This window comes from Dermacentor andersoni, chromosome 1 (assembly GCF_023375885.2).
Source record: "Dermacentor andersoni chromosome 1, qqDerAnde1_hic_scaffold, whole genome shotgun sequence".
NCBI lineage: Eukaryota > Metazoa > Arthropoda > Arachnida > Ixodida > Ixodidae > Dermacentor > Dermacentor andersoni.
The window spans coordinates 121,627,812-121,648,649 of NC_092814.1; the positions used below are offsets into that span (position 1 = coordinate 121,627,812).

Here is a 20,838-nt window from a genome sequence, read left to right on the forward strand (position 1 = left end):
CCTATTGAATAGAATATTCGAAAAACTAAACTTTGAATATCGAATAGAATACCAAGCACTTCTTTCGTTTCTAAAAGAAAAAGTTAAATGTATAGGTTGTGTGGAGTGTCATTAGAAAAAAAGCTTGCTGCAGTTTTGAATGTCGATAGATGAATCAAATGTACATTATTTGATTCATGTAATGACATTCAGAATTGCACATTCAGTCAAATAAGAAAAATTAGAAACAACTGAAAGGTGATCGTGCCTGCTGCACCATCGTATTGGCAGTAATGAGACAGTGAAACGGCACCTTCACCAGATGCACATAGAGTGTAGGGGTTGTTAAAGGAGCTAATAGGTGTCGTGCTATAGCACCGCACATTGCTTCAAGGGATGCAAACATTACGAGATTTGGACGAGTTTGCCCAAATAATGAACTATTTTGCTTAAATCAAGAAAGCAAATTTGTAAGCTGCCTAAAGGCACGCTAACCTCATTAATTATGATTGGAAATTGGGTGAAGTTAGCTACTCCATGCGTTTGCTCGGTGACTGCAGTGCCTCAGCGCAGGAGTTCCGACTCCGCTGCAGCAGATCGAATCATTCAGAACAGTTGCAACTTGCATCAATCTTTCACCCTGTCGACTACGATACGTGGAAGAATTCTTATACACTTCTACCGGAACCACAAGAAACTATGTTATCAAAACGCACACAAAACCATTTGATGTGATTTTGTCTATTGTGGGAAGAGTTACTGAAGTTCTTTCTGCCTGTTAAGTACTTGAAATTTTGAAAGCTATTTTTCAGCTTCAAAATTAAGGAACGAGCTGCTAACGAACTTGTTGTCGTGGAGGTCAATAGCAATGTGAAAACCTTTGTTACGTTTCGCCTACGACGCGCGGTATAGCCGGCGCGGATGCGACGGACGCCGGGGCTTCGTTCAAAGCGGCGAACATTTTGGCCCGTTCAGCGCTGCCGCAACGCCTCCTGCCATGCGCGTCCAGGCATGTTTCAATGCTACGTGTCTTCGTGTGTGCGTGTGTGTGCATGTTGGTGCCCACGCTTGTCAAAGCGCGGCAGCCGGGGAGAGGAGCTCCCCAACTGTGAAGCGAGGAGGTCTGACCGGCGCCGGCCCGGCGGATGCGTCACCTTCTAGTCTCAACGTGCCCGGCGGCGCCGTCACGTGCGCCTCATCCCGAGCCGTTCCTCCTTGCCCTCGACTCCGAGAGTATAAAAGCAGCAGCCCACGAACGCCGAGAGAGGCTCCGATTTCTTCCGTCGAGTAATGTGGTCTCCCATCTCTCCACTTCGATCGACCTGACCGGCCGCTCTTTTGCGATGCTATAATAAACAAGTTGTTCTGTTAGCAGTCGACTCATCCTTTGCCAGGACCTTCGGATGCTTCCAGTTGTGCCCCAGGCCGCCAGGCCAACGCTACCCTTGGGGCTTGCGACCCAGATGCAACAACTGGCTGCCAGCGGTGAGATCGCGACAACGGAGGCCAGCAGTGAAGTATGCTGAGCAGCACAACGACCATCCGGGAGCAGTGCAACGAGCCCTGTGTGATGACTGGTTGCCTGCGGCGGGACGACTGCGCTGAATTCTTGGCTGCGAGGTTTGGTGAGTGCGGGACTTTCTTCTTCTGAGTTTTGCCAGGCTTTTGTTAGTGTCAGAAACAGAGCTGGTAATTGTGGTTGTCGTTGCTGCCGGGTTAGTTTGCGGCAAGACAATAGTAGGCAGTAGAGAAAGCAGCATTCAGAGCAGCCATGGATTGGAAGTCGTTGCGCAAACCGAAATTGCTGGAGCTTGCAAGAGAGTTGGGTCTGGATGTCTCAGACAAACTCGGAAAACCAGAACTGCTAAGGGCTATTCTTGAGTTAGAAGCGGAGGATGACGAGCTGTCGGAATGCCTTGAGACCATTAAAGAACAGAAAGAGAGACAGGAGCGTGAACTTAAAGAACAGAAAGAGAAAGATGAGCGCGAACGTAAAGAACAGAAAGAGAAAGATGAGCGCGAACGTAAAGAACAGACAAAGAAAGATGAGCGCGAACGTACAGAACAAAAAGCGAGAAAAAGAGGAGCGCGACCGTCAACACGCTTTGGAAATGAAGCGTCTCGAGATAGAGCTGGAACGCGCTCGTAATGGAAGCCAGGCACACGGTGCAGGAGAACGAGTATTGTTCAAAATGACTGACCTGATGCGGCCGTTTAAGCTTGGAGAGGACATTGGTTTGTTCCTGGTTAACTTTGAGCGAACGTGCGAGAAGCAGGGGTTCTCTCGGGAAACGTGGCCACAGCGCTTGCTAACTTTGTTACCCGGCGAGGCGGCCGACGTAGTCGCTCGCTTGAAGAGAGAGGAGGCAGAGGATTTCGACAAAGTGAAATCGAGTCTGCTAAAAAAGTACAGGCTGTCAGCGGAGGCGTTCCGTCGGAAGTTTCGGGAAAGTGAGAAAGGCAGAAGTGAGCCATATACAGAGTTTGCCTACAGGCTTATGTCAAACATGCAGGAGTGGCTCAAAGAAGAGAAAGCGTTTGGTGACCACGAGAAAGTTCTGCAGTGTTTCGGGCTGGAACAGTTTTATAGTCTGTTACCTGAGAACGTGCGGTACTGGGTCTTGGATAGGCCAGACGTTAGTACGGTGGCTAAAGCCGCCGAGCTAGCCGAGGAGTTTGTGACGCGTCGGGCTCGCGGAGCTAAGGACGGTCAAAAGGGTGAATTTGGCTTCAAGTTTGAGAGGCCGAAGTTCACGCCCATGAGAGCAAGGGGGGACACACGTAGTGCGGATGCGAGTGAAAGCAGTCCGACCGAACGTAAGGAGACGGCGGCAGCCGAACGCAGAAAGCGGTTCGAGACGAGGCAAGTGCGCGTGTGTTATACGTGCCAGAAGCCGGGTCACTTTTCGGCGCAGTGTCCGGAAACAAAAACAAAAGTCGTGTTTTTGTCATTATGCAGCACTGACGAGAACATGAAGCTTCTCGAGCCTTACATGCGAGACCGCCTCGTGAACGGGAAAGAGTGCCGAGTGCTTCGCGATTCCGCAGCTACAATGAATGTAGTTCACCCCTCTTACGTAGAAACCGATATGTTCACGGGCGAGTGCGCATGGATCAAGCAAGCCGTGGAAGCTCATAGCGTGTGTCTGCCCGTAGCAAAAGTGCTTATTGAAGGACCTTTCGGAGCGCTTGAGACGGAGGCCGCAGTGTCATCTATGCTGCCCCCCCAGTACCCGTACCTATTTTCGAACAGGTCCGATCACCTCCTGCGCGAGAAGGGGCTTTTGTATGGTGAAGCTAGCGTTCAGGCCTTAACCAGATCGAAAGTTCGGGAGCTCGCTGCAAAGGCGGTAGTTGCGGGGCCGACGTTGTCGAACAATGAGAAAGGGTCAGAGGCGCAGCAAGCTGATATTAAGAGCACGTCCGAACTGAATAAACTTGAGCCTGTAGCGTTGAAGGCACCAGATACTGGAGAGGAAATGCCCGACACGGGAAAGTTAGAAGAGCTATCTGCAGATTTGCTCATCGCGCCTACGTCAGATGGACTCAATAGGTTGCTAAAAGTCAGCCGGTCGGCTTTGATAGCCGAGCAAAAAAAGGATGCCAGCCTAGAAAACATGCGCTGCAATGTCAAGGAAGGTATCGCCAAGAAAAATGCTCGTTTTGTGGAAAGAGGTGGGGTCCTGTACCGGAAGTATCTAGACCGCAGGGGAGTGGAGTTCGATCAGCTGATCGTGCCTCAGTGCTACCGTCAGGATCTGTTGCGCTTGTCGCATGGAGGTTCGTGGTCCGGACACCTAGGAGTTAAGAAGACTAAGGACCGTCTCTTGCAAGAGTACTATTGGCCAGGGTGTTTTCGTGACGCAGAACACTTTGTGAGGACATGTGACACCTGTCAGCGGGTGGGCAAACCAGGGGACAAATCGAGGGCGCCGTTGAAGTTGGTACCTATCATTACGGAGCCTTTTAGACGGCTCGTTATTGATACAGTGGGACCTCTGCCGGTAACAGCCACGGGGTACAGACATATTTTGACTGTGATCTGCCCAGCGACAAAGTTCCCTGAAGCAGTCCGCTTAAAGAACTCAGCTCAGTTGCGATAGTCAATGTACTACTGTCCATATTTGCGCGAGTTGGTTTTCCTGCGGAAATCCAGTCAGATCAGGGCACAGTGTTTACTAGCGCTTTGACGACAGCCTTTCTCGAAAGGTGCGGGGTAAAGCTGTTACACAGCTCAGTGTACCACCCACAGGCGAATTCCGTTGAGAAGCTCCACTCCGTCATGAAGCGCGTGTTGAGAGCATTGTGTTTTGAACAACAAACTGACTGGGAGTTGTGTCTGCCGGGGGTGATGTTTGCATTAAGGACCGCGCCGCATGCGGCTACGGGGTTTTCGCCAGCTGAGCTGCAGGTGTACGGTCGCTCGCTGCGGTCTCCGCTTCGCATGCTTCGATACGGATCACTGCCCTCTCCAATGGTTGCAGACCATCTCTTCCAAAAATGGCCGCCTCCTGCGCTGGAGCCTCGCTTTGCAACAATATTCCTTTGAGGTGCGTTACAAAAAGGGGAGTCTCAACGGTAACGCCGATGGCTTAAGTCGAGGCCCCTAACGTAGGAATCAGCCTCAAAGTTATTTGTTACTGATGTTTTTCTTCCTGAGGCAGGATTTTTAACATATTGCTTTTGTTTAGTGTTTCAAAGTCATGACGTGCTTTCTAGTGCAATTTTCTAATTTGTGGACGCGTTCTGAGTGCTGCTAGACTACTGTAAGGAACTAGGCAGTAGTATAAAAGGGGAAGGAGCCTGGCATGGCTTAGTGAGGGTTGTGTCGTGCTTGCTGACTGAGCGGTTGAGTTTCTGCGTAGTTCTAACGCTTGCTGGGAACGAGAACAAAACTGGCAACTCTCCCGAAGTCACTTTGCAGTGTCCTGTGTGAACCTGAACGTGAGAACGAGGCCTTCTCTGTGCGCTGCGCCCAAGAAACGCCGAGGGACGACCGACTTCGGTTACGAGCATCATCGAGCGACATCCCTCCGGACAGCGGATGCAGTCCCCTGACCATCGGGATCTCCTTCTCCCGGCGGGGCGGTCTGTTACGTTTCGCCTACGACGCGCGGTGTAGCCGGCGCGGATGCGACGGACGCCGGGGCTTCGTTCAAAGCGGCGAACATTTTGGCCCGTTCAGCGCTGCCTCAACGCCTCCTGCCATGCGCGTCCAGGCATGTTTCAATGCCACGTGTCTTCGTGTGTGCGTGTGTGTGCATGTTGGTGCCCACGCTTGTCAAAGCGCGGCAGCCGGGGAGAGGAGCTCCCCAACTGTGAAGCGAGGAGGTCTGACCGGCGCCGGCCCGGCGGATGCGTCACCTTCTAGTCTCAACGTGCCCGGCGGCGCCGTCACGTGCGCCTCATCCCGAGCCGTTCCTCCTTGCCCTCGACTCCGAGAGTATAAAAGCAGCAGCCCACGGACGCCGAGAGAGGCTCCGATTTCTTCCGTCGAGTAACGTGGTCTCCCGTCTCTCCACTTCGGTCGACCTGACCGGCCGCTCTTTTGCGATGCTATAATAAACAAGTTGTTCGGTTAGCAGTCGACTCATCCTTTGCCAGGACCTTCGGATGCTTCCAGTTGTGCGCCAGGCCAACGCTACCCTTGGGGCTTGCGACCCAGATGCAACACCTTGTAGATGTGATTGTACACCTCTTTGCGCAAGTCCTTTTTTATGATCTGCTTGTTTCTTCTTCTATTTTAGTTTCCTCTTTCTAATCTCCCACATACCATACGAGTTCTGGCTTACAAAAAGGAAAAAACTGGCTCTTAGGAATGAAATCTGTATGAACAAGTATGCAACCGGATGGTCCAGGAACAGAATAACTCTCTACCTTTCCACCTTTCGAAGAACATTAGCAACCATTTAATTAAATGCTGGATGACTAGGCTTAACTTAAGGGCCTCTGCTCAAACATTTGCCGACCCATGTTAATTGTACGCAATTCTAAGCGGGAACTACCCAAAAATGGAGGGCCACTTTGCACGTGCCACAACGTTCCCAACTGCTTCCAGCGAGCACTGCACAGCATAGTTTGTTCATTTATTTGAGCATTCAACGAGACGCAATTGCAAAATGCAGTATCGCGTAATTTCTGTTTGTGGTGCTCGATCTGGCTGCATCGATTGACACTTTGCGTTACGCGGTAGAAGCGGGTTGAGGTGTGAAAGGAACGAGCTCCATAAGCAAATTGCTTCGCGCATGTATCACCAATGACAATTTCGCAAAACTTTGTGCCTTCGCTTACTGTGCGACACTTGCACGGAGTTTTTAAAGGCCTGGAAAAGTTTATCCACAGGCAAAATGATTCGGGCAATATGGTGCAAACGGCTCCTGGATCCTTTTTGTCACTGCAAACGTCGTGCAGTTTCGGTTTCGAGGTGTGTTCAGAGCTTTAGAGTTTAAGAAGATATAATTAAACATACGAAAAAGCTACCCGTAGCTCTAATTAAGAAATGTTAAGGTTTGATATTTCATTCTGTTTGAGTGCATTTCTTGAATAAGTAAAATTGGACTTTATGACGTCATATTCACTCGTCTCGAATTTGCCGAGAAGAGACGCCATTATCGCGATATCGAGAAGGTACGTGATTTCGTTTGAGATTTTGCGGGGCGCTGACTGTTAGGTTCTGTTTGTGCCGCTCTCGTTGGAAGTGTTTGCTGCTTCAAAGGACGTTCGAATTACGTGCACTTTTCAGTTGTGTCAACAAGATCATGGCAATTCATTTTAGGCCTCGGCCTTACGTTAACACGCACACCTGGGCGCCCCTGCGGCTAGCGCTACTTATGAGTGGCGGCTCGTCTGCTGTTGCTGCTCTTCGTATGTGTTGGCGCCCGTTGTCCTCGTCTTCATTGTGGACAGAACTGGCTCTCAATGTAGGCATCATCATGAACGCAGTGCTTGTTTTGTAGAAAAGAGCTGCGAACATGTTACTATTTAAATACAAAGCACCTGCTGGTCAACGTTGCCGTTGAGCTTATCAAACCATGCTCGCGGCCCATCGTCATGCAAGTTTTCGTGGGCGAGAGAATTGTCCCTGATAGACCATTGCATGGCTCTGCTCCTTACCGTTCAGGCAGTTTCTTTATCTTTTAATGAACAGTGTGGCAGACAAAATAAAGCTGGGTGCATTCAATCTCCGTCCAATTCTTACTGTCATTTCCGATGTACTTTTCATCGTGTATTGTACCTCATTCTCGCCAAATGTAATGCAGTGCGGTTTGAAATTATAATCTGTATTTCTTACTCTATACACGTTTCTCGCACTTCACTCCATAATGCTTGTCTATAAATTTCTGCAACTGTCAAACGTGAGCAGACAAAACATTTGTGCACAATGTGTCAGCGTTCGTCAAAGCATGTGTGATGATGGTTGTTGACTTGAGTGGTAGTGGCGCGTACCCATAGTGGGGATTAGCACTTAGCAGCGTAACATTATAGGAATTCTTACGTAGCGTCACAGTGCGCGTTTTAAGTACGAGATGCCTGGAAGTGTAAGCAGATGTGGTAAATGTAATAAATTATTTGTACAACGAATTCATTAAAAAAATTTTCGGTAAACATTCACGAGGAACGATGTTTTTTCTTTCTAGGAGGATGGCGGACGACATTCCATCATCATTTCAACTGACAGTGAATGGTGATCATTACTTATCTTGCCTTTTCTAGTGTGTTTGAGGCGTGCATGACTGACACGCATTTTTTTAAACACCAATTTGAGTAAAACAATTTAAAGTTCTTGCTGCCTTGCAAAGCCGTAAGCACTGTAATTTTCTTTTTTTCAGAATGTATAAGAATAATCTTAAGCAGATAATCTAAAATGACGTGACTCTGTTGAGTGCAGTGCTGGTGTTTAACCAAACAGTGTCTTATATGCAGATTGTTAAACCTCTATATTAGCTCTTGTATTTAGTTTTGGATTCAGAGTTAAAGATAACTGCAGTCAATACTTACTACAGTGTGCAATAATGAAATACTTGAATTTACTGTGCATTGAAAATATACTCGTTGAGCAGTCATTAATGTGACTGAGGAAGACGAAGAAAAGTTTTTTGTTAGCACATGCATTTCTTGTTCATTATTCATGCAGTCTAGTGTTAGCAGTGCTTTCAATGAGGTTTGAAGATGTGCTTATTGATAAGTGACTGAAAATTTAGTGGTTCAACAGCCTTTCAAAAGAATGAGAATTTGAGATTGACAGTCGGCCTCTACAATCAGTACAAGAGTATGTTTACCAATGCCAGTTAATCACAGGCAACCTTGATCACGAGAAAGAATTGTAATAGTAAAAATGGGTGAAGTGCATATAGCAGTCATTTACCTAGTCATGATGGGCAGCTTATTGCTATCCTTGGAAAGAAAAGTGTACAATAATTGCATTCCACTGGTACATATGGGGCAGAAACTTGGAGGTTAACAAAGAAGCTTGAGATGGCATTGGAAAGAAAAATATTAGGTTTTAAGAGACAGGAAAACATTCACTATTGGGCCTGGTAAGGTATTTTGAATAAAACTAAAAAAAGATAAGACAGCAGTGTGCATTAGAGAGTTAAGAGTAGCCGGTATTTTAGTTTACATTAAGAGGAAGAAATTGAGTTTGTGCCGGCCATGTAATATGTAGAGCCAATGACCAATGGTCTATTAGAGTTACAAAATAGGCGCCTAGAGAAAGGAAGCACAGTCTATAGGACAGCAGAGAACTAGGGGGGGTGTTGAAATCGGGAAATTTGCAGGCATAATATGGGGCTAGCTAGTGCAAGACGGGGGTAATTGAGGATCACAGGGAAAGACCTTTGTCTTGCAGTAGGCGTAAATAGGCCGATAATAAGACTGAGACTGTATCGAAATGAACTGTTATAGGAGACAGTCACTTAGGTTGAAACTTAGGTGAAATGTTTCTTGATGTGAAATAAGAGGCCAATGTCGATTGTTACTTCAGAGAAAATAAATGTAACAGGAATTTGGAAACATTACTGCTCTGTCACTTTTTGTTTTTTCAGATATCTAAAAAAATAAAAATGTTCAGAAAAGATTAAAAGAACAGGCCTGTGTATATTGTCTCAGAGCCATATTATTAGAAAGTGTAATTGCATTGACAAGTGAAAAACAACATATAATTGACAGCCGATAGATTGGTACCTATATACCAAGCATGCAGATACCAGTAAGCTGTCATAATTGGTTTTGGACACAGTCTTATTGTCCTTGTTCTCGGACCTTTGCTGCTTATTTAATGTGTTTAGGGAAATGAGGGCCACGACAACAAAACATGAATAAAGAAGACACTATGGTTCCTTGTCACAGCGTTCTGGTTTTTCAGTGATGACATACCAACTAGCCTAACCATCCATTCATCATGTTTACGATTCAGTGAGCCTGCAACCTAGTGAACACAGTCTGCTTAGAAGCAGGTGCTCATGTTCATGGGCACCTGCTTCTAAGCTCAACTTGCCTCACGGAACTCTATGGACTACCTGCATAGTTTGACTCAAAGGTTTAAACTTTTGCGTAAATATTGTTTATTGCACAGTTTGAAGACAAGCAATTCTTACGGCATGTGTCATAGTGGCTGTATTTGTTTTAAGCTAGCCTTAAGAGTGCGCTCTGTTTTTCGGGTTTTGGTTCCTCATGGTAACGTCTCTGTGTTGTCCTGCAAAATTTTGAGTTTTCTGTAAGATCCACTGTGGGCAACTGTCCATATGTCCCTAGGTCCTGTCAACCTTTCTGTGGCAGCTTTTTGCCTTTGGGGCACCCAACCTTTGTGTTGAAAACAAAGCCGATTCTTCTTATATGCTGGTTTTCTTGCGCATCGTATGGACAAAATGTGCAGCATACTGGTGTAACGCAGCATAATAAATAATTGGGACATTATTTGTTGCTGTCAGTTCTGGCATTGATTATTCAGAAGAATGGAGTCTAAACATGCTATCTCATGCAGCAGCCTTGCGGGTGCTGCCATCTGGGCATTGTGTATTTGCATAAACCACAGCACTTGACTTTGTTACCTGTGTCCATGGTGGATGTCAAAGGCCTGTATAATATCACATTTTATTGTGTGCTACTGTTATGTGAATATGGAAACATTGAAAGTTGGCTGGCTGCACTGTCTTTAAAGTCAAATTATGTATGCCCAGGGCAGTAGTCAATGTTAAGAAATGACTGAAGGCATCAGGATGTATTGGTGGGCTTATGGGTTGGCTATTATTATTCTAAAGGCAGCGCACTTGTTGAGACATCGACAAACACTGAATCATCACACAAGGCAGCAATCTATGAGTGAACAGTTATTCATGAGGGCACTTTGGGTTTAAATTTTCATGTTGGGACTGCTTTGATAGCAGGGGACAGCCTGCCAGGGCTGGTACTGGTGGACCAGATGACGGAACAGGCTGGTAGCCCACCACTGCGGTTGGTGCCTGTTGGAGGTGGCCAGTTCCTGCTGGCCAAAATGGCTGGCCTGCCCCCTGATGAGGAGAACAGCCTGGCTGGCGGCACCACTGCGCAAGATGACTTGGCAGTAGGTCTTTTTGACTGCTTCAATAGCACAACGAAAGCCTTTTGGGCAGTTTATGCTGAGAGGTGCAGTTCATATGGTACTGCTCCGGAATCCAGACTGGTTTTGAAAAAAGCACGAGACCAGCTCTGTTAAAGGAGTACTGACAGAGCATTTTCAACTTTTTTTCTTCTTTAAATTGGGGTTTTGGACATCAATACCCTAGGAAAAAAAGTTAAAGAAAATTGTCAATACTCCTTTAAGCTGAATTGAGAATGTTTAGTTTCTTATAGGTTCAGTGCACTTTAGTTAAGCCAAATTTGAAATTATATAACAAAGAAGCAGTGGTCTTCATTTAGCCTAAAGCAGATGAGAGAATGTTCTAAAAATAAATAAATCATAAAGTCCTGCTAGTTAGAACATCAATGTGTTGACCGATGCCATTGCAATCTTATGTAACTGGTTCAACAAAATCTGGTCTTTTCATGTGATCTAATGAAGCTAGTAACAGTAACTTGTCAGTCGTAGAGTTTGATGCATCCGAGAATCTGCTAAAAATAAACATTGCATTTCACAATGTCATTTGGGAAGGCTATTCTATGCAATAACAGCAGAAGACCTAAGCAGTCGAGAAGGTACAAAGAAAAAAATGTGAGGACACCTAAGCACTTCTTATGAGTTGTGAATGCAAAAGCATTAATGTCCAATTGAATGCCGCTGATCGGTCTTTCGAGTTATGAACTTCTTGCAGGCAAGCAAGCGCATTGAGACGCTTGGCCAACGCCTCCTTGATAGCAAAGACCGGTGCACTTCGATCCGTGATGTCATGCTATCTTGCCCGACTGCCATAGAATCTAATGGGGACGCTTCTGAGTAAGCCACGGTAATTTAGGCATCATAGCTTTTGTCACGCTGGTCTTGGCAATGAAAATTTCGGTCCAAGTAGCATGATGCCATAAAGTAGAGCGCACAGGCCTGCTACCTAGGAGGCGCTCCTTTAGCCCAGTGGGTAAGACACACGGCTTCTGAGCGTGGGGTTGTAGGTTCAAAACTCACGGCCAACTTATTTCCTTTTGAAGTTATTCAGTTTTTTTTATACATTAGTTTCTTTATGGCGATTACCGAGGCAAAGTTAGAACGCAGGTGCAAGCTTGCGCGGGCAAGGAACGCATGGATAACACAAGCTTCTGACAGTGAGGGTGACGTGGTGTCACGGCGATGCCCTCTCCCCTCACGTAAAACCTGGCATGCCAGCGTGGCAACAGGTGTCCCCCTTCGCCTGCTCTGCTCCTTCGAGGCGCGCATGTGACGGGGTATCGCAGTCATTAGGAATTTAGGTGCCGTTTTTTGGCTACAGATGCCAGCTTTTCTGCTCAATGGGCACTTCGATGCTTTCGCATGAAAAAAAAAAAAAGCACTAATAAACTATGTGCGTGGACACTGGCACATTGGTTTGAAGAATGGTCAATGCCACTTATTATTTGTCAGCAGTATTGCCAACTGTAAGATTATTATCCTACCTGTCAGGGTTTTTCTGCATTTTCTTTGCTTGGTAGAACTGTCCTACAATTTTTAGATAGATGTAGTTCTTTTTTTCTAGCCTGGCATTTTTTTAGAGACCTCGAAAGTAAACCCTGGCAAACCTCTAAAAAAATCAAGAAGCAGGAAATTTGGCAGGCTGTGCCTACTTATCATGTGACATGCCTAAAACTAATACTTGTTTTTGGTTTACGTATTCAGGAATTTGGAGCATAATAGGGGCAGATGGTCTTTGTGTGCAACTTTGTCCAAGCCAGCACCGTAGATAGGAGGGATGCAGATCCCTATGGACATGCAAGTTTTGCAGTCATTGAAGGAAGGTTATCTCTAGGCAAAGACTGCAAGCGATGTGTAGCCACATGCATTGAAGCTACGAAGCAAGCTGGAGTGCAGAACCTCCATATTCTCTGCTAGTTGCTTTATGAGACTGCCGGTGTTAAGCTTTAAAAACTGTCATCCTTCGGACGTTTTTTATTGCGCGAAATTCATAGCACCAGCAACTGCTCCTTTTAGTTTGGAGGTCAGACTAAAGCTGTTCACACTTCTTAAGCATCATGTTTGCTTTTTGCCTAATCCTAATCCTTTTTGCATAATTGAACTAGAGTCGAGACTGTAACCTTCTTACTTTACTAGCGATAACAAAGTAATTCTGAACACAAAATCGACCACATCGTTCTTGGCAAAACTCAGAGAGGTAATGACATATAATAAACACACAAGAGTTGGTAAATATCTCCACAACATGCTCTAATGGAGTGACCGAAAGAACCTTCTCCAGCATGGGTGATGTCGAAACAAAAAAAGAAGTAAGATAGGCAAGCTGGAAATCTGAACAATGCAGTTCTTGTGAATCAGCTTTTACTGCAGCTGACTGAGAGTGTGTTAAATAAGTGTCGAGGGGGACAAAGAAACGGCATATTCAACTCTATTGAAAGAACAGGTACTGAACAAGGACTCCCGCCAGAGTTTGTGCGTAAGGTCAAACGTAGATCTAAGGCAAAAGGCTGCAGAAGGTCATGCAGGGTTTTTTTTACCACTGCATAGGGTCTTTTGGAAAAAATGGGCTGGCATCAATGTTTGTTACTCCATTTGGCGCCATTTTGGTGTTGCACAGAAGGTGCGAAGGCACTGATGATAGAGAGCACATGCAAAGTCATGCATGGTTATTGCTTCTAACACTTCATTTGCAAGATATGGCAATCAACTCCATAATTTTTAAAAATTCTGGTACTATTTCAACTGCCTAATGTTTTAAAATTTCTAGAACACTCAAGTGCGCACAGTTTTATGGATGAATGTGGTCCGCAGCAAAACTGTTCTTCCTACCATGTGCTCCACAGAGACAACTGGCAGAGCTGCAGGCTGAGGTTCTGCAGAGGCTAGAGGGGATTTCCAGCAAGCTGAGTGCAGTAGAGACCCGCTACACCACTCTTGGTGACAAGATCCACAATCTGACAGCAATGTTAAGCACACCAACACCTGCTGCAAGCTCCGCCAGCACACCCTCAAGTGACACGAGGTGAGACAGCAGCTATTTGCTGTCCTGTGGTTGAGTGACAGTAGCCTTGTTCACCAGTGCAACAGACCCTGTATATAAGCTTTGGACAGCTCTATATCCCACTGAGGCTGCCACATCTGATGGAGATAGAATACAAAATTATTGTATGCTAAGGTTTCACAGTTGCACATAAAAGGACCTCAGGGTGTTGAAATTTCACGAGCCTTCCACCAGCATCATCATCAGCCTATTGCTGTCCACTGCAGGACGAAGGCCTCTCCCTGCAATCTCCAATTACCCCTGTCCTGTGCCAACCGACTCCAACTAGCACCCGCGAATTTCCTAATTTCGTCGCCCCATCTAGTTTTCTGCCATCCTCTATTGCACTTCCCTTCTTTGGTACCCATTCTGTCACCCTAATGGTCCAACGGTTATCTAGTCTGCGCATTACATGACCTGCCCAGCGCCATTTGTTTCTCTTGATGTCTATTAGAATATCGTCTTTACTCGTTTGCTCTCTGATCCAAACCGCTCTCTTTCTGTCTCTTAAAGTTATGCCTAGCATTCTTCGTTCCACCAGCCTTCCACCACTGCAATCTTAATATCCCAGGTGTGAAACCCCATCAGGACCCAATCACTTATTATCGCTATTTTCTGCCGAGCACAATAGTGGTGGGATCATCAGAAGAAATAACTTCCAAGGTACTGAAAATTGGCTGGTTCCTGCAGATTGCCATGTGTTCATGGTGTTGAGTACAAGAATGGCCACATGCTGGTATTTTAATGAATTAGGAACCTCGCATGTTTTGCATGAATTTCAAATACTGTGCTGTAGTGTCCTGTCACCCTATGACTGTGGCTTCTTGTACTACTCAGATATTAAGTTTGCTTGCAACAGATGCAAGGTGAACTATGTAAGTGCTATTTTCACTTCTGAACAACCTTCCAGTTTTCAGAGTGCAGCTCTTAGCCGTCCATTCCTGTGGCGAGCGTTGGCGTTGTACCTCGTAACCGAGTGAACGGGCACAGTGAAAGACGAGAGCAAAGATAGCATGAGGAGAAAAGCGGAGGAGGAGGGTGCAATGAGGCAGAAAGCGGAGGAGGAGGGTATCGCAAGAGCGTGAGAAGAAAAGCGTAGTGCCGCACAAGATGGCCAATGGCTACGAGATGGCGCCAGAGTAGTGCGTGTCGTTAGGGTGCCTTGATGCACTCACTCACCTCCGCTCCGTTCATAGCGGTGCGCACATCGAGGCACTCTACGCATTGTCTGTTCACCAAAGTGCTGCATGAGCGAAGGTCTGTCTGCGGCGGCTGCTATGAATCGCAGCCATGCGTCAGCCACATGCTGACTGTTGTGATCTCCCGATTAGCTAGGCAGTCGTACCACACTTCGCTCCTTTTGGAATGTGCCACATGAGACAGATTGTCCACGCCAGCCAGTATATCACGAAATGAAATGAAAGTTATCGCTCAGCGCAAGACACACCCGCATATAATTGAAACTTGCTGGAATGTTGTTGATGGTTTTATCTGTTGTCTCTTGACACCGAATCTTGTGTAATCTGATTGCACATGCAATGCAAATTGTGTAGCGCTTTCTGGAAGACACGCGGACACCAGCGATTACTCTGGAACCTTCGATCACTCATGTATAAAAGCTGACATGTTTGACTGGCAGATCAGGTTTCGATGATCGCTGACTGTATTTGCCACTGTCATTGTGCTTTGAGTATAACTTGCTTTTGTGGACACAGGTTCACCCAATAAAAAGTTAATTTATTCACAGTTTTGCTGCTGTGTTTTTCACCGTCACTACTACAGGACACCATGCCGCTGCCATCTCAGAGGTCACGTGCAGCAGATGCAGCTATGCGCAAAGGTTGTGTATAGACTGGCAGTGCAAAGATGGAATGATTTTTCTGTCTTTTTTAGATTGCTGACGCATATATATATATATATATATATATATATATATATATATATATATATATATATATATATATATATATATATATGTGTGTGTGTGTGTGTGTGTGTGTGTGTGTGTGTGTGTGTGTGTGTGTGTGTGTGTGTGTTTCATGTACTTAGCTGAAAATTGGCATTTATGTATCACTGTGAATGTTCTCGTAATCATAAAATCAGCCAATAGCTGTTGGTGAGTCCAGCTGCTTACTATGATGCTGCATAAATTGAGCGAGTTGTGGAAGCGAGCAAGTAATTTTTCGTGGTTTCAACAGAAAATTGTGAATTCCCTGCTGCATACAGTGCAATAATATTTGGCTCGTGTTCACAGGGGCCTGTTGTACAGATCGGCAACATTTTCTTACTATGTTAAAAAGGTGTTTCAGGCCCTCTTTAAGAAGTTTATGGGTACAGTAACAAAGCTCCAGCATTTACTAGCTGCAAATGCCTGGTGCCTGGCTTACATTTTGTTGTTTGCATACTTATGTCACTTAGCCCCATAAGTGCTTTATTATTCTCATTAAAAGTGACCTTATCTGATTTTTTTTTTTTATGGCATATGTTTCAAACTTCTCCTTTCCCTCAAAACTTCTAAAGCATTTTCAACCAATTTACTTCATACTTTACGCATGCAAACATAATTTCCCTCTTCACTAAGTCATATATATGTATTTGTCATTGCCACAAACTGTGCGGTCGGAAACGCAGAAGATGCTTTATTTTACAGCACTTAAAAATAAACTATTCTGCGAAGCAAAGTTCGGCACCAAAGAAAGTTTTTCACCCATTCTTCCATTGCTAAGGCAGGTCACGAAGTGTGTGAAGTGCATAAACCACGGAACGGCACACGGAGCTTTGCTATAGGGCTCGCACCAGGTCCTGGTTTCCTTTCACAGCATCCTGCTAAAAGGTGTTTAAAGAGCACAGTTTTAAAAATGCGATCTTTGAGTGCTGACAAAGTGCTGCCATCTAAGTACTAGAAAAAAAACTATGTGGACGCGTTCCGTTCATCCAGGTCACTTTGAAAACGAGAGTATTGAACAGACGAGCAGAGCTCATCCAATGCAAAGTTTATCACTGTTATGACGAACTGGGCCCATCCAAAGCGCTTAAGGGGTTAAATTATCATTTCTAAATGTAGCAAGCTTTGGCCGGGAACACTCACTACATTGCTGTCCTTTCTAGTTTGCACTGTTTTATGTCAAGGAAAACCAGAAGAGAGTGCATCTTGAGATATTCTTATTAATGCCATAATGCATGTAAGTTGTGTAATCTTGAGGATAGAAGCTGGGAGTGCTTCTGGAGTACCCGTACATAAACTGCTTGAAGAAGTAGAAAATGTACTTGAACCCCTTGAGCATGTCAGTTTCTCAAATTAAGCAGCATTTTGCTAATACATCTGAATATTCTGGCAATTTCATGCCATTTGTACACTTTGTATCATACCTCATTGACACCGCCATATTAGACAAGCTCAGGCACTGAAATGTTTCTAATATTCTTTGCTTTTTAATCGTGCCTGTGGATATCTTCACATGCGTAAAAACTGGTTAGCAGCTTTAAAAATTTTTTTGTTTCTGGTTAGGGAAGGGTAAATTTGGATTATACTTTCAGCATTTGTACTGCAGAAGAAATGTCGGGAACTAGGCACAGTAGATTAATCGGTGGCACGCCGCAGTCGGTCGAGTGTATGTGACCCATCTTTTCCCAGTTTATTTTTTAGCCAAAAGAGGCACGACAGCATAATCTTCAGACATTTGTAGATCTTAGGAAAAAGGAACAGCACAAAAAAACACAAGTGCAAGATGGTCTCCACACGAACAATTGCAAACTTTCAACTAAATAGGAGAGGTTCATGTGTGGCTCGTTGTGGTAACATAATAATTTTGCACATATTTTGCAGGTGTTTGTTTTAAGTACCTAAGTATATGTGCTGCCTCATTGCACATGTGTGGTAATATCCTTATATTGACGACTATGACTGACATAAAAATTTAGTTGAAAGTTTGTGCTTGTCCGTGTTGCTACCCTCACATGCTTGTTTTTTCTGTGGAGTATCTTTTTCAACTAAGCATTATGGACCAACTAGCCCAACAAGTTTTATTTGTAGATCCTTTCATTGAATATGCTTGACTATCAATTTGCACACATCATTTTACCACACTGTTATATGTGACACTCATATTCTCATAATTGTCAGAAACTTGAACTAAAAAATAAAGCAATATTGCAGTGCCATCATTGTTGAAAGAGTAACATGCAAATTTATTTTGTGCATCACATCTCTAAAGGTAGAAAAATGCATTCTCAGGATTGAATTTACTTTTCTCTTGTACAATTGGGAAGTAGATAATGAAGCTCAAGTGAGTGCCGGTGTAGTGATGCCAGTCCACAGTGTGTGCTGATAATGAATAATTAGAGTATGTGCGAAGTTATTTGCACCATTGGAGAAATGCCAGCACTTGTGTAAAAACAAATTTTTTTCCCATTTTAGGTCCAGTGGGCCAGTTTGTGTACCATCGCCAGCTGGTGGAACTGGTGAGCTTTGCTTTGTTTCTAAAAATGCCTACTTTGTATTGCAATAAAGGAATGCTGACAAAAATATTAGTTGAATTTGTTTGCTTTATTAGATAGCTGCTGATTCTGTAGTGGTTATATGAGGCTCTAATACACAAGTTATGAATTATACAATTTTCTAATGCAACAAATTCAAAACGTGCCAAATGTAGCACAGCAGCAAGTTGTTGTGTAGAGGTCCTCAGCATGTCACGAAAATCTGTGGTTGTGGTCATGTAATATTGCTGACAATGTCATCTGTAAACCAAAGATTGTTGAGATATTCTTCGTTGATCCTCACTCCTTAGCCTTCCCAGTTTAATAGCTTGAATACTTCTTCTAAGCATGCATGCAGTGAATAGCATTGGAGAGATTGTGTCTCTGCCTCACCCCTTTCTTGAAAGGTAATTTTGTACTTTTCTTGTGGAGAACCAAGGTATCTCTGGAATCTTCGCAGATATTCCCGAAGGTATTCACGTATGCCTCCTGTACTCCTTTATTACACAATGCCTGCATGACTGTTGGTATCTCTACTGAATCAAATGCTTTTTTTGTAATCTTTAAAAGCCATATGGAGAGGCTGATTGTACTCTGCAGATTTCTCAATTACCTGATTAATGACAAGGATGTGATCCATTGCAGAATATCTCTTCATGAATCAAGTGCTGCCCTGATTCTATCGGAAATTGTCTTGGCGAATATATTTTCACAAAATAATTTTCAATAGAATTGGAGGTTAACATTGAAGCTCAAGAACAAGTTAACAACCGCTCAATGAGCAATGGAACGAAAAATGTTAGGTGTAACGTTAAAAGACGGGAAAAGAATGGTGTGGATCAGAGAACAGATGGTGATGCCGATATTCTAGTTGACATTAAGAGAAAAAAAAAAAATGGAGCTGGGCAGGCCATGTAATGTGTAGGGCAGATAACTGGAGGACCGTTAGAGTTACAGAATGGGTGCTAAGGGAAGGGAAGCGCAGTTCAGGATGGCAGAAAATTGAGTGGGGCGATGAAATTAGGAAATTGCAGGCTCAAGTTGGAATCAGCTTGTGCAAGGCAGGGGTAATTGGAGATCGCTGGAGAGGCATTCGTCCTGCAGTTGACATAAATATAGGATGATTATGATGATGATATTGCTGATGTATGATTTCGTGCAGTCATTTCCAACACACTGTGATCGTATTGTTGAAAGATGGGATAATAGAGATGAGATAGGTGAAGCAAATTCTAAGAGAAGCAATAGCAGAGGACCAAGCTTATTCCGTATTGAATGTGAAGTGCAGAGTGAAAGAGGAAAGAATGGCCAATGCTGTTCGAGCCCAGCTTTTGACAGCATGGCCATTGTGTGGCTTGTGACCACTGCAGGAGGAATTGCCACTGCACCAGGCTGACTGAGATGTGCGCCAGTGGTTTGCGATACTACGTGGCCACTAATTTTCCTGATACAATGAAAGGCCCGTGTCAACATACTCTATGCGATGAAGCTGTGCTGGTTTTGGGTGCATTTTGAACTGGTCACATTAAAAGATGATACAGTCAAATCTTGATAATTCGAACTCGAAGAGGCCCGAAAATTTGTTCGAATTAAAAGCAGTTCGAATTAAAAGGAGGACTTGTTCTAGAAGTACTTGTGCACCATAGCATGATGCACAAACGGTGTGAGTCAGGAAATATCATGGTGCGCAAGCACACAGCGAGTGAGGACCACGAAACTGCCCGTGCCGGCCAATGCTCGCTTCCCGATAACGGCAGAAAATGAAACTTCAGGGAGCGGGCTAAGCTGGTGCCGGGCTGGCGCAGAGGTGGGCCAGCGCAGAGACCTTCAAAAGTGAGGGAAGTTCCGTAAAACATCCAAGGGCTAAAACAATGTCACCGCGCGCCCTACGCTGTATGTGCGAGTGAAAGCGTGAGAAGGGGTTACGAGGGAGTTGAGAGGCAGGGCGAGGGGTATTGCAGTTGCAAGGAGGGGCAGGAGGGAAACTGATTTGCCTTCCTGCCAGCTTGATGGATGGCGCTAATTACCTCTGCCCCCTAAGACTGCCACGGCGGAGTTGCCAAGGCCGGGCTGGGCCTGTGCTGCTGCTTCACTCTGCATGCTCGCGTGCTTTTTCAGTATTCGTAAGGCAGCGGAAATGCTCACAGGAGCTTGGTGGAACTTGAAGCATCCACCATTAGCAACTGCTGGCGAAAAGCAGGGCTTGTCCTAGCGCCTGTGCAGCTTGAAGATGACCCGGAGGTGACTGACAACAACCCAGGAGACCTGTGGACCGAGGTTGCGGAACTGCTGCCCGCTGTCTCTTTCTTCGACGACTACGTGGAGAGCAACAGCGCAGCACTAAACGGCGGCGGAAATGACAACCGAAGAGATTTTAACTTGCATTCGCGACGTCTCCAGTGACAATCCGAAGTAAAGCGACTGTGGGTCACCGAACGCAGAAGATGAGATTGTGTTGAACATTGATGTTTTGGTGCACGTGAACAAAGTCCGCACTTTCATCGCTCGGTGCAATGACGTACCCAATGAGGTATTGCGCAAAGTGGAAGATGTAGACGCATTCCTAATCGATCCTGTGTGCTGCATGTGCCAGAAGAAAATAACTGATTTCTTCAAATAAAGCAGCTTTGAAGTGAGTGAAACATTTTTATTTGTGAGTATTTTGTCTGCACACGCGTCTACTGCCAGGGTACGTCATTTTCATTCCTCGGTTTGTCCACTGGCTTATAACCGCAAGTTTTTCATTACAATGATATTTCAAAATAACAAA

The 20,838-nt window shown here is 45.0% G+C and overlaps 1 protein-coding gene across 6 annotated transcripts in view; it reads left to right on the forward strand.

Annotated features, from left to right (window-relative positions):
* Positions 1–1,426: 1,426 nt before the first annotated feature.
* Positions 1,427–20,838, forward strand: part of LOC126544023 (protein BANP-like) — a 52,241-nt gene continuing 32,829 nt past the window's right edge. The window contains exons 1-5 of one of the 6 annotated variants that reach the window (XM_072286933.1): positions 1,427–1,604; positions 7,617–7,663; positions 10,362–10,540; positions 13,396–13,574; positions 18,010–18,053. In XM_072286933.1, the coding sequence (XP_072143034.1) occupies positions 7,621–7,663; positions 10,362–10,540; positions 13,396–13,574; positions 18,010–18,053 (445 nt within the window). In that variant the 5' untranslated portion in view covers positions 1,427–1,604; positions 7,617–7,620. The other 5 variants (XM_050191206.3, XM_050191207.3, XM_055061975.2 and 2 more) reach the window with 5 other exon arrangements.